The following is a 14,610-nucleotide window of genomic DNA, read 5'->3' on the forward strand; positions in this document are numbered from 1 at the left end:
CCGCTGGTGCTCTAAAACAAGTCAGGCATGAGAAACTGCTCCCTCACAAAGGACCTCACCTGGGCTGAGAGCTGCGCATCACTCATCGTCTCAGGGACGATCGAAGACAAATCCGAGCACGAGGAGTCTCGTTCCTGGGATGGGTGACAGGTTCCATCCAAACTCCAGGCTGGGGCACTGAAGATTTTTTTAAAACATAAATGGGACACCATCCTGTTTATGTTTTTAAAAAACCTATCACTGGTCATTCATAAAAAGAGGGGGGAAAGCACTGGGTATTCAGGACACAAACGCACGCGTGTGACAAGGGATGGATCCAGGCACTTTATCCACAGGAAGGGGGCTTCGTTGTTCTGAAACAGACCAGAGTTTATTCGGTCCTGATGTTGGCAGCTAGATGCGTTCATTCTGGCGCAAAAGGGAAGCGCTTATGTCATGTAACGGACAAAGGATGCGTCTCCTCTCCTCTCCGGATCTTGGGTGGCTGGTCCAACTTCTCCCAGGTTCTGCCAACGCCCACTCTTTGCTGAGTCACCAGAGGTTTAAATGTGCTGACCTGGAATCTGACGCCGGTGACCACTGTCATGTCGGCCGGGCTGGAGCCGGGAGCTGGGCCGCCCGCAGGGGCAGCGGGGGGACTCGCAGAGCTGGGATGGCAGGAGGGGAAGTGGGGCTGGAACTGGTGGGACGCACAGGGCCTGAAATGGCTCAGCAGCCTCGGGCTTGGTGTCAGCCTGGCCTGGCATCTTAGGAGGCCCAATCTAGAAAAGGAAGTTTCAAAGAAGGGGAGGCACTAAGGTGGCTGTCATTCAAACAAGAGCCTTGCTGTTGCCAGGGTCCAGGAGGGCTAGGGTGGGGGTGGGGGTGGGGGCTCATAAAGTTCAGCCCTAATAAAGGAAAATGTGGGCAGAGGACTAAGAGAAGGCCATGGCCGGGGACAGCCAGGTGCCTAGAGCTCCCCAGACAAAGGTCCAACAGCAAGAGCAGTGACAGCCCCACCTACTGAGGGAGAGGCGGCTCCTGAGGTTCCTGGAATATTCCCTTTCCGGGTCGGCAAAAGATCTGGCAGGGGTGGGAGGGAGGAGCGGTGGAACTGTTACGGCCACGGTCACACATCTACAGCACTTGCTACGACCAGGCACAACTCTAACCCTCACCATAAACCACTGCCACCCATTTAACAGATAAGGAGACTGAGGCACAGAAAGGTTACGCTCCCTGCCTAAGGTCACTCAGCATTGAGCGAGGGGGCTCTGTGCTCACCCTCAGTGTTCTGCCCAGCAACAGCCAGTGGGAGCCATGGCCACTACTCAAGACATCCCACAGACTAGGGACTGTCACCAGTCAAGCACCAGAGGCCTCACTCTGATGAGGCCCCAGAGATGATGGGCCAGGAATCATTTGGGATTTAAGTAACGCTGAGACCTCATACACCAACTTCGTCCCAGCGTATTCACTCCAGGTGCGCGTGCCGTTTCCAACTTGAGTTTGACAAGGGCAGCACCCTCAGCACAGGGAGCCGGAGCTTAGGTTGGAGTCAGAGGCTGGGTTCGAATCTCAGCCTCCCACTTACGAGCAGCGTAACTTTGGGCAAATCACCACCTCTCAAAACCTCCATTTTTCCCACCTGTAAAATATTTATAACGATAAAGCATATTTATTAGAGATGTTTATTTTACAAGGCTGGAGCACGGGAGTGCAGCAACACTGGCAGCTGTGCCGTGTCTATAAAATACAGACGATAAGAGTGATAGCACAAAGCCGTAAGGTTTTCTGGGTAAGGATTTATTGGGATTAAATGGTAAAATGCTTGGAAACTGCTTACTATCGAGTCTTGTACATGGTAAGTGCTAAAGGAAGGTTAGGTATTATTAAAATAAATTAACACAATCCATTTTAATAAAGGCAAAAACAACTTCAGCTCCCTAAATGTATTTAAATTAAAGAAGTTGCCTTAATTATATCATTTTTCTCTCAGTTGCTAGTCTATTATTTTGAGAGAGACAGATAAAGAAAAAAAGGCTAATTTGACATAAGCTGCCCCAGGCAGGAGAGTGTGGTGAACTAGACCGCACTCAGCCCAGAGCAAACCTCTCAAGAAGTACATAGAGCAGGGAAGAGGGGACTGAGCGTGCTCCCAGCACTCCCGGGCGAGGCCTTCAGAAAGGACCCTGTGCTGCCCACCATCACACACGGCGCCTGCCAGGAAGGGAGTTATGCTGGGGAAATGGGGACGTATCTCTGATTTGAAAACTAGACCAAGAAGATAAATCCACAGGGAGAACGGCGTCCGGAAGCTGGGTTTCTCCAGTTGTCCGTGTTCTTCGCAATCAGGCAGTGTTTGGATGGAATGTCCCTGAAGTCTGGAGCAACAATGCACTTTTGCTGGTAACATCGCGGAACCCAATCTGCAAACCACACTCCTTCCCCCGTATCCTCGGCCCTGGAAGGTGGGTGTCATCCCTGCTGCCTTAGATGCCGGATACCTAGGAGCTTCCAATAAGTATTAGCTGAACTATGTTTAAACCACTGATGCTGTTATTGCAATTACCGATGTAGAGCCATGTGGGAATTTAGAGCCAAGAGGGCTTGGTGCTGGGCCTGCCGAGAACCTGGCTTCTCCGGCTCCCGCCATGGTTCCCCCACCCCCACCCCCACCCCCGCCTCGCTCTCGGATTTAAGAGGGGGATGTGGCCCATTAAACCAATGTCGCCTACACTCTGACATGCTTAAAAACCAGGGAGAGAATGAAAGCACAGCAGGAGCGTGCCCACCCTTTTAAGAGCACTGAAGTATCTGTCACCTAATAATGTTTTTATTTTTCATGATGACGAAACTGGAAAAAGGCTTAACTTTTTCCTACCCACGCAGCACAGGAAAAAGCAGAAATGAAGCCTGGAGCAGAGAGCAGCCCCCAAGCCCTTTCCTCCAAAAAAGCAAAGAAAGGCACCTGGGAAGGTTTTATAGGCGCCCTCTCCTTCCAGCCCCCAAGCCAGCGTTCGGCCCCTTCCTGAGAAGGGCCCCTGGGCTGCTGGCCACGGAAAATAGCCCACTTCGAAGGGCCATGCGTGACGGAATGTCTTGGTCTCCACGGGGTGCCGAGCGGAGCCATGCCAGAGAGCCTGCCGCGAGTTTCTCTGGGCGAAGGGAGACATTTTCCCTGAGCACCCAGCGCACTCTGCTTCCTGAGACGGAATCTTCTGTATAAAGTCACCTAAGGAGCACAGTGCAGGGAGAGGAAGGCCGTGCTGGGCACGAGCCGGTGGGTCCCGAGCCAAGATTCTCAGCAAACCTTTGGGCTCCTGCTCTGATGGCAGCCCTGCAGGGGAGGTGGGTGGGAGGGAAGTGACATTCCTGCCCTGCTTCCCAGTTACAAAGTGTTCCCACGACCCGGATCCTCGCAGCGACCCTGGGAGAGTGTGGGCGACACTGAGCTGTTCTACGGGCATGAAGGTGACACCACGCAGGGCCCTGGCAGCCTACCAGGTGCTGTTCGCATACGCTGTGCAGGGCGGCCGCTGGCAGCAGCTCTGTGACGGCCTCACGGTTTCTGACCCCCAATGCCCATCAGTCACGTGCTGCGTCGTCTTCTTCCACAGGCGCCCTGCTGCCCTCGGGAGGGAACGCGGCCTGGCCACACAGCGGCTCTGTCTGCTGATGATCAGGGGGGTCAACAGCCTTTGTCGTCTCCTTGCCTTTGTCTAACCCCACCCTCCTTGATTCTGAAGGGATCGAAGGGGCCTCCAGCCTCTACACCAGCCTCCGACTTCTCCAGTGCTCACAGCCGACATCTCTGCCACACGGGGCAGGCGGAGGCCAGCACCCCCGGCGGGAGGGCACGAGAGGAGCGGCGGGGCAGCGGCCGTGTGGGGACTGGCCTTCCAAGAGGGGTCAACAGAGAAGAGGCGGTGGGGCAGCCTGAGCCAGCGAGTGGCAGGGCAAACACACAGACACAACGGTGAGACACGGACAGCCCAGGCTGGTGGGCGCAGGGGAGGAGACAAGGACAGGTGGAGACGGGCCCCTGACATGGGCAGTGTGGTCTGAATGAACGCAGCAGGCAGTGGGCTGGGACAGGGCGTGGAGGTCTGATCTGAGGAGCCATGCTTTGGGAAGATAAGTCTGCCACCTGGGCAACTGGACTGAGGATAGAAAAGCCGGGCTTAGGAAGACAGCCAAGTGGGCGGCACCAATACCTGGTACCTGCAGGCCCGAGCCAGCCAGCCCCGTGGGCCCAGCCCTGTAAGTGGGAACGGAACACAGGAAGGTGAAGAGAGGGTCCCCGAGGACAGGAGACGCGCTGGGGGACCTGGACGTGGCTGCAGACTCATCCTGAGCAATACCACCCAGAGCCCGGCGCAGGGTCCCGGGGTCTCCCTCTGTGAAATCCCAAGGAGGGACGCGCAGAGTGGACACCTCTAGGAGGCGAGCCCCCGGCGCCTGCATGTGCCACGCACAATGTTCATTAGCGTCGGCGACACAGCCACGCAGCAGACATATAAAAGCACATCCAATTAGCCAGGCCTACGTGAATATTTGCACTCTTAAATCTTTTGCATTTCGAAAGGGTTAAAGCTTATTATTAGCATATAATTTACAGTCCTTTCTCCCAGGAAAGGAATAATGCACAGTAAATGCCACATTCATTTTAATAATACATGTTACAGTCTGTGCCCAACATCTGCACAAAGGTAAAGGAGACAGATTTTTTTGACATGTCCCACTCTGCCATCTAAACACAGGCTTTTTGTTTCTTAAGTGACGGAAGGTTTAATCAAGAAAGCAGGCAATTCATCAATCGAAACAAGGCAGCGTGCGTGCGCCTGACAGCACACACATGGCTGTGTACAGAGCAAACCTGGCCACCTGTCAAGCGCACCTTTTACATCGGGATATACAAATACACCGTGTGATCAATTCCCCATTCGCTCCGATCCATTTCTTCTTTTTCTTATTATATTTTTCTTTGTGCTCGATTTTGTTGTCAGTCAGGGCAAGAATAGATGGATAGACAAGGGATGGAATGGCTGCTAGAGGTGATGATAAAAATTTATACGCCTTTAAAATGACTTATTCCCTCCTTGATTTGAGCACCGTTATAAATATGTTTTGCACTTCATTCAGGAATTTTCCTCTTAGCCTATTATCTGTGGCTGCGTCAACACGGTGTCCCTCTCTTGGGTCCTTGCCACCCTCCCCCACCCTCCCCACCGCCTCTCCCACCAGCCTCGGGTGATTCCGAAAATCCTCAGCGAAGCATGCAGGGAAGAGGGGTCTGAAACATGAGGCCACAGAACCCCATGGATGTGTCCGCTACAGACAAAGGCCAGAGGGATACTGTGAATGCAGAAGGTGCCAGATGACTCAGGCTTCCACCAGAAGAAGGGCTTTCCCTCGCTGGTGGTTGTCGACCTCACAGGTGCTTACCCCCCCACGAGCTGACCCCCGATACGCGGGGAGGGGAGCCACAGGCACGCGCACACAGAGCACGGGCACAAGCTCTGCAGCGTGACACGTGCACATCACACACGGAGCGGATGGGTTAGATTCCACGGAAAAACAGCATTCCTCAGGCACGCTACCGCTTCCGTCTGCCGGCCTTCGCTCCCCGCCCGGCAACGCTTTATGAACAGTAAAGTCTTAAGCTTATTTTCGATTTTCCAGGTGAGACTGTTCTCCCCTAATTAAAAGGTAGAAATAACGTAATCACTACAAGTGAAAGGAAAAGATGCTTACAGCTGCCCGGTATGCTGCGGGTGCGTTTTTAAAGGATCATATCTTAAAATATACAGATTCTTCTCATAATAAGATGAAGAGCTGGTGGCAGAAATTTTATCCCGTTGGATGAAATATATAAATCATGAATTTCATAATACTGATAATTAAATGTCCATCTTCCCATTTAAATGAGGACTAGATTAAAACTGCATGGAGAAGGCTGATATTCAGAAATCATTAATTATTTTTAATTGCTTTGCGCTTTCCTGGTCTGATGTCGGTTACATGGCTCATACACGGTTCTGTTTCAGATAAAACCCTCCTCCACTCCGTACGCGAGTCGAGGGCCAAACGGACGGGCTGATGGACTCAGACTTGCCCACACTCGCACGATCCTGGCGTCAGCATCTTGAATGGGGACTGGTTTTTAAGAGGGAACAGCTGTAGAAGGCAATAAGCTGGCTTTTCCAGCAATCAAAAAGGAAACCGAAAAAACACACACACAGACACACACACACACACACACACGCCCACCCGGTCGGTTCCAGGTGATGGCTGGGGCCACTGTGCGCTTTTCACTCTCCAATGTGACGACGTGGTTAATAAGTATGTGGTCAGCCTAACGCTGATGGATAAATGAAGATGTCAGCATGGGGGTCTGCCCCCGACTAGCAGGGAAGGACACGGAGCCCCGCGGCTCCCGCACTGTGAGGCGTTGGGGAATTTTGCTCGGCGGAGCCTCCTGAATCCGTGGGTCTGTGAGATTTTCAGTTTGATTACCTACCTGTTTTAATATGTATTTGCTTAATTTTACTATTTTAAGCTCCCATGTCAATTTTTCAAAAGGGAGAAAAACAGGTTTTCTTTTGCAAAATTCTTCACCTGGGAATATAAATCAGTTTCCAACAACCACCCCAGTCACCGGCTCACGAGGTGAAACCGTTCATGGTCGAACAGAGGCAGTCCTAGGTGAAAGGCAGAAGCCTGTACAGCAGCTAGACAGGAGGGAACGCCTCCTCCCTAAAGCCCCAGAAGTCTCGAGTCACCCAAGGTATGCGACACTCAGCACAAGGAAACACCTTACTCAACTCCCAAACATTTCTGGGGTTCACCTGAGCGGATCCCCCTACATGATCATTCAGGTGGACCTTTTTTTTTTTTAAATATATTTTATTGATTTTCCACAGAGAGGAAGGGAGAGAGACAGAGAGTTAGAAACATCGATGAGAGAGAAACATCGATCAGCTGCCTCCTGCACATCCCCCACTGCAACCCAGGTACATGCCCTTGACCGGAATCGAACCTGGGACCCTTCAGTCCGCAGGCTGACGCTCTATCCACTGAGCCAAACCGGCTTCGGCCAGGTGGACCTTTTTAAAAATATATATATTTTTTATTGATTTCAGAGAGGAATGGCGAAGGAGAGATAGAAACATCAGTGATGAGAGAGAATCATTGATTGGCTGCCTCCTGCAGGCCCCACACTGGGGATCGAGCCAGAAACCTGGGCCTGCGCCCTGACCGGGAATTAAACCACAACCTTCTGGTTTATAGGTCGATACTCAACCACTGAGCAACACCGGCCAGGCTCAGGTGGACCTTTTAAACTCACTGAAAAGCAGTAGTTTTGCTACTCACTGCCCCTTAGGGGCCTCCTGATGGGGGGGGTCCAGTGAAAGGACAGTCAGGTCTCTTCCTGAGCAGCAGCTTGTTTCTTGCTGCCCGTAGGGAAGCTGCCCTGGCCCAGCCCCGGACCCAGGCTCCCCTCCACCCGCAGCGGTGCCCTACACTCCTGGCCCAGGTTTCGTTCACTCTTATCTTTTCACTCCCATTTTGTTACATGTATTTTTGGAGCTACCTTAAATCTTCCTGGAACAGATGAAATAGATATGAACAAATAAATATTCAGACATCTAAGCATCTGAAAAAACTCTAAGAAAAGGTAGAATGCTATCATTTGGGACTAAAATAGAAGACTTTTCAGGAGAGGTAAGATATTCGTAAAAAGAAAACTAACGACCACTGAGAGTCCACCCCACACCTCTTTGGGGGGTTTATTATTTAAAAGCAGCAGTGCCCATCCTATGCATAAGTCTCTTTGCACACTGTGACATTCTAGGGGCAGTTCCCAGGGGAGGAAGTGTGAGGACCGATGGCATCTTCATGCCATTCTGATCAGGGCACACGGTGGCCGCAAGGCCTAGCTTCTCAGGATTTCAGCAGGAGCCGAAGCTCCTCACCACCTCTGAGCGCAAGAGAAAGCCGCCGGCTGGACCACACGGAACAGTTGACACGTTTTGGCAGACAATGCACAGGACCCCAAAAGGCCGGCGGGATATGCACACAGAGGACGGCAGAGCCCAGCCGAACAGGGAGGACCTCGCAGACATGGAATGAGCTCATGGGAGGTGGCAGCCCCAGAGGCTGCAGGCGCCTGAGCAGCAAATCAGGATGATCATCTGCCCCGAGGTCACAGAGGGCATTCCTGGGCGAGGCAGACGCTGGCTAGATGCCTTCCTCTCTCCCTCCCCTAAACACCCCTGTCCTCGCCTCTCCCTGCAGGTGTGCCACCCAGAAATGGAACAACTGGCTTTTGCTTTTACTTCCAAACCTGTTAGGGAGTGATCATGAGCACCTCTGGTGCTGGGGACAGAGCTCCTCTGAGCAGTGTCTTCCTTTTGCAGGTGGCATGGATAGATGTCATAGTGAAATTCAGGCATGCCCTTGGGAAAACATTTCTAAGTAAATATTACTTCAATAACCACACATACAAATCAAATGTGGGCTGCTTTTGCAAATTCTAGTTACACTGTTTGGAAATCTACTTATCTTAGGAAGGACTGCAAACTAATCAAATATTCTCAGGCACGAACCAGCCCACCAGGATCTTGCACCAAAGACTCAGGCCCTGAAGCCGGCAGTGAGCGTGCGCGGAGCTCCAGCTACCATGGCATCAGGCAACGGGCAAGGGCTAAGGCCTAGGGCACACTCTGCATTGACTGTTTGGGAATAAACCACTGAAAACTTAACTTCACGGTACCAAGCTGAGAAGTGCCACTCGGTGCCAGATCCTGCTCGTGTGGGGAGGGCGTTCTCTGCCCCTTCCAGCCAGCACGCCGCAGGCAGGCTGCTGGGGTCGGCGGGCAGGCGTCCCAGCCGCACCATGGCTGCCCGGTGCTGAGCTTGCAGGCTTCTGGAGCCAGCGGGTCCTGCGGGGTATTTCTGGCAGCATCACAACAAAGCATTCCTGGACCCTGGCAGAGCGATTTGGTGCCTGCAGCCGCCGAGGCCCGAGCGGCCTGCTGCTCTGGGCGGCAGCCTCAACTACCTCCGCTTGGAAGATAAAACCCAACTGCCTGCCATTTACATAAATGTAACAGGAAGCTGCTGAATGGCTTCCCCTGTGTCTTGAGGCTGTTCCCTCGGTGTTGCTAAGCGAACAGCTGAAATGAACCCAGACAACACCTCATCAAAGCCGGGCGAGGAAGCGGCGGGCCGAGGCACAGGCGCTCCTGCCAGACCGGGAGGCTGTGCTCTGTGGGCCCTTTTCCGCAGAAGCGCCGACAGCTGGGAAAGCCATCAGAGAACCCCGGCCAGGGGGGCAGCGAACACGCTGCTGCAGATCTGCGAGCTGGAGGGAACAGTCCCCTGCTTTCCTGAGCCTCCACATGTGCCTCCGAACGAGCTCCCGCTGGATTTCAGAGCTGCTCTGCCCCGAGGCACCTGGGGACACGGTTAGCTCTTCCACTGAGCAGGTCATCTTTCCACCCTTGTTATGCTCCTTGTCGACTCTGCCGAACCAGCCGCCGCACAAGCGCAGCTCTCCCTGGAGATGCTGTTCTCAGACACGTCCCCCCACCCTCCGGGCGCCTGGCTCCCGGAGTGCAGCCAGGCCGGTGGGCTCGGGGACACCCCTGTCCCCGCCTCTCCCTGCAAGTGTGCCACCCAGAAATGGAACAACTGGCTTTTGCTTTTACTTCCAAACCTATTAGGGAGTGATCATAACAAGAAAAACTAATACTGACACGAATTACACCATTGTTCTATTTCGTCTATTTAGTAACCCGAAGTTGCGATTTTTAGAGAAAAGATTACCTCTTAAATAACCGATTCATTATGGTACATGAGTGAATGCCATGTTCCCGTGTTCGAGATGCCACTCAGCATTAAGGGTGAGCGCTGGGAAGTGGCACTGATTTGCCACTTCCCCTCAGACAGACCCGGACCGGAGGCCCCGTATAATCGAGGGGAGCTGGTGGGTTTCCGAGGCTCTTAGCAAGTCACCCGCCCGCCAGGCACCTAATGAATCTCAATTCTGTAACAAGGCTGTGAGCTCCCCTCCCTGGCGAAGGGGAAAGGAAAACCAGGACTGATGAAGTTCCTGCCAAGGTAACACTATCAATTTCAAGGCCGAGTTCAGAACTCACAGACTCAGATGTGGGGGTGAGGGGGAGGCTGCCCGCAGACCCTCTGGCACAGACCTGGCTGTGAGAGATGAGGCGGACAGCCCTGGATGCGGGCGGGAGGGGCCAGGCCCAGCTCTGCGCTGCCCCGGGCCCCGTGGGGAACCTGCCCTGGACCTGGCCAGTGAACAATGTGGTGACTATTCTCTGGAAACCTCCCTTCAAGCTTGTGGAACCCACACATTGTTTTTCATCATTAGTTTCAAAACATGCTGCGTATCTGGCCCTCCTCTGAGTGCTGCGGTGACACAAAGGAAAGGGAGGCCTGGTCGCGGCTGGGAACAGGCCCCTTGTAGGGAGAAGGAGGCAAGACGGATGCCACCAGAAGCCTGGAAACGGCGAGGGAGGGGGTGCAGGACTGTCGGTCGCTGCCGCTGGCGGGGCCCACGTACCTGAGATGGCGTACAGGTTGGAGTGCTGGTACTCGTAGTCAGCCCGAGTGCTGTTCCGGCCCCGGAAGGTGGCGGGCAGCGTCAGGGAGATGTGCCTGGGGAGAGACGGGGAGACAGGAGGTTAAGGGTGTGGCCCCAGCAGCATGGCGCAGAGTAGGCGCTCCTGGCGAGCAGGCCTCCTCCACCAGCCCGAGTTCCCCGAGGAATTGAGAAGTTTCCCGACATCAGCAGCCACCTTGCCACACGGAAGGGCATCTGAGAGGAAGACAGGGTTTCCCAGCCCACAGCACGCCAGGTGCTTCAAGGAGGCGGGCAGCTCAGTCCAGGTCTCTGCCCAGCAGGTAAAACACACCAACGGGCCCAGAACCCTCAGGCTCTGGACATGAGCCTCGGCTGTCCTGTGTCTTGGTCCCATTTTCCATCCCTCGGCTTCCACACCTGCCCTGCAGGGCAGCTGGGACAGCAGCTCAGGAAGCGCTTTGTGAATAAGGTGCTGGGCACGGATACCACGTGAGTCCAGGAAACTAAGGACCACGGAGGATGGGGATGGCCTGCTCCTCTGAACTGCTTGTCTGTGTGTCCCCTCTGGTGGGAGCACACAGTAGGTGCTCGCTCAGGAAAGCACCCTCGATTGACCAGCATGTCTTTTGTGGCACAGGTGTTGGCCATTAAAGCTACAAGTATCCAATCAAAGCAAATAACCCATTTGGTATAGTTGTCAGCTGCCTTTAGCAAGTGCAGAAAAGCAGGACGAAAACAACAGGAGAAACATTTAAAACCCCATAGGTCTGAGGGGACAACAACAACAACAACAAAACTCCCTCTTCTTGGCACGATGGGGGTTGGAGGGGGTTGGTTTGAAGTAGCTCAGTACCTGAGCTTCGGTCACACTCCGTCCTTTCCAAAAGGGAGGAAGCATCTACGACGTAAGAAAGCTTTACGTTTCACACGCTGCCTTTTCCACATCACACGTGGGGGATGTCCTAGAACGACTGGTACGCAAGGACTCCTGGGAGGAAGGCTTCTCCGGGGAGGCCTGTTCCCATGGACTAGGAGCGAGCAGGAGCCTCCCAGGAGGCGCTGAGGTTGTAAAGCACGCATGTCAAACTCAAAGGCTAACACGGGCCAAATAAACGAGGCATGCGGCCCGCGGGCGCGCGTTTGACACGCCTGCTGTGAAGGCATTTGGTTTGCCGGTTGTGGAGCGAGCACTGAAGGCGGTGACGCCAACCAGCCCAGCTGACCCAGCTGAGGGGCTTCACTGAGCACCGAGGGCGCGCCCGGGGCTGCAGGGGAAGCAGAGCATAACTACTGGACATGTGGCCACTGGGCGCTCTGCCGTGTGTAGTGAATGTGCGTGATGCTAACTGAGGGTGCAGGTGAGCCCCGAGGAGCCCTCAGGCCGCAGGGGACAGAGGTGCAGGAACAAATACCTTCAACATGACCCGCTCGGAGAATACAAACTGGGTGCCGAGTGAGCCCCAAAGGAAGGAACAGCACCCTCGGATAAAGGGGCCAGAGCTTCTTGCGACACCTTCTCAGCCAGGGCCAGAGAGGAAAGGGGTTTGGGTTCTCCGCCCGAAGACAAAGGTTCCCAACTCTGTTCTGCCCATCACGGCACAGACGAAGGCATTAGAGTCACCTGGGAACTTGCTAACGATACAGATTCACAGCCCAGACCCTGGGAGCCGATTCAGGGGGCCTGGGGTGCAGGCCACAGGCATCTATTCTCAACCAGCTCCGCAGTGACTGGGCCTGGCCAGGTTTGGGAAACCGGGGGTGAGGAGCAGCTGCAGAGGTTTAAGCAGTTGATCAATGCCTCTGACCACAGCACTTAGTCAATGAAGCTGAGCAAACACGAGAATGAATTATTGGCTGCGGTTGTGGTTGAGCAGAGCTGAAATGATGACAGGTGACCCTGCAGCGAGGGCCTGCCAGGCGCCGGGCCCTGGGGTGTGCGGGTCTCCCAAGTTCTCTATGGCTCCTCACCCCGCCCCCCGAGGCGGACCCGGGGCCAGCTCTGCGACGGGCAGGGCTCCGTGCAAGATGGAAATGTGGGGCTCTGGCTCAAACATCATTAGGAATTCAAGACGGTGCCAGCAGGGCATTGAGCAAGCGTGGGCCCTTCTGAGCACGGGCGCCGGGGGACTGCCCCGGCTGCACCCCGTGAAGCTGGCCGGCAGGTGCTGTTGCTGCACCCACTATAGTACAGTGACTATCCCAATGCGGGGATTGCCGGGGAAGAGGTGCGCTTCGGGGCTGCCACACCCTGAGATTTCTGAGCCTTGAAAGCCCAAAAGACACATCTGCTCTAACTAAGGACAGAACACCGGTGCAGAGCAGCAGCGGCTCCGGGCTGGAGGCCCTCAGGGCCCTGCTCGAGCTCTGACTTTATCCAGAAGCATTTTTAAGCAGAGATGTGACAAGACCCAATTTGCAATTTTAAAAGATTGCCTGCCTGTGGGAACGTGAGGGCAAAAACCTGCGTGGCCCTGAGTGGTGGAAATGGAGCAGCAAATTATGATGGAGATGACCACGAAACTGCAAACAATTATTCAGCACCTACAGTTTACAGACCCTCAACAGTTCCTGCCAAAATGACCTGCTGCCACCCTCTAAGCCAGCGGTTCTCAACCTATGGGTCGCGACCCCTTTGGGGGTCGAACGACCCTTTCACAGGGGTCGCCTAAGACCATCGGAAAACACATATCTAATTACATATTGTTTTTGTGATTAATCACTATGCTTTAATTATGTTCAATTTGTAACAATGAAAATACATCCTGCATATCAGATATTTACATGACGATTCATAACAGTAGCAAAATTACAGTTATGAAGTAGCAACGAAAATAATTTTATGGTTGGGGGTCACCACAACATGAGGAACTGTATTAAAGGGTCGCAGCATTAGGAAGGTTGAGAACCATTGCTCTAAGCAAATAGTTTTGGGATGATTCTATGGCACAGGGGACTTGCTCCTTAGCTGCCCTGGACCCAACGTGGTCTGACCTCCGCTGCCTCTCCTGGCCACTGGATCCCACCTGGCTGACTGCACCTTTCCAACCGCCCCCCCCCCCCCCCCCGGGCCTGGTTCTCTTTCTTCCTTGCAGATGGTCCTTTCTGGCTCCTCTTCCCACCATTTCAAGGTTGCTGTTTCCCAGGGTTCTGGTTTAGCTCCCTGCTCACTCCACACACCTGCCCTGGACTCCCACATCCACATCCACATCCACACCCCAGTTCTAGCCGTTTTCACACAGCTCGCCAGCCTGTGTCTCCCTCTGACAGGAAGGGAAGTCTTGTGAGTCTGTGCCGATGCCATGGTTTTGTCATGCCTTAGCCTGATTCTTTATTCACACTGCTCCCCCTTCCTAGAATCGCCGCCATTCCTTATGGACTCTCCAAACTCCTACTTATCCTTCAAGACCCCCTCTAAGCACCCACTCTTCGGTAGGGTCATCGCTGGGCTTGTTCCAGGCTGGGCTGGATGCCTGAATGACCTCTCTCACTCCAGGTACCCCAATATACTTAACCATTTGATATAAGCCTATTTCCCTACTATGACTGTGACCCCCTCAAGAGCAGGGCCAAATCTCATCACTTTTGTACCCCATTTTCTAGGGCAATTTCTGCCCTAGATTACTGAATATTTGTCAACCAAATCCAGTGTTGAACCTACTCCATCAAAACCCCTGGGCCCTTCTTGGACATGAAGTGCTGTTAGCCTCTATTATTTCATTTCTGCATGTGTGTGTTCCCCAGTTAGATTCAAGGACTCTCTGGGAGATCCATTATACCGTGCACCCCACTCCTCTTTGCTATGGAGGAAAACAGGTATAATGTAACAAGAAGTCAGTGGCGGCAGCAGCCAGGAATTTACAAGGGGGGAAAAGTTTCTGATCTCATGCCACAGACAATGCCTGGTGATACGGTAAATGTAAAATTAAAAGATGATTCAAACCCTGGCGGTGTGGTTAAGTGGCTAGAGCATCAGCCCAATATATGAAGGGTCATGGGTTCAATTTCTAGTCAAGGGC

General features: G+C 53.6%; 1 protein-coding gene across 2 annotated transcripts in view; it reads right to left on the minus strand.

The window, feature by feature from the left end:
* MVB12B (multivesicular body subunit 12B) overlaps positions 1-14,610 on the minus strand; it is a 139,951-nt gene that overhangs the window by 67,197 nt on the left and 58,144 nt on the right. For both annotated transcript variants that reach the window (XM_023760138.1, XM_023760139.1), the window contains exon 6: positions 10,574-10,668. In XM_023760138.1, the coding sequence (XP_023615906.1) occupies positions 10,574-10,668 (95 nt within the window). The remainder of the gene's footprint in view (positions 1-10,573; positions 10,669-14,610) is intronic.

This window comes from Myotis lucifugus, unplaced genomic scaffold (assembly GCF_000147115.1).
Source record: "Myotis lucifugus unplaced genomic scaffold, Myoluc2.0 scaffold_173, whole genome shotgun sequence".
NCBI classification, from domain to species: Eukaryota; Metazoa; Chordata; class Mammalia; order Chiroptera; family Vespertilionidae; genus Myotis; species Myotis lucifugus.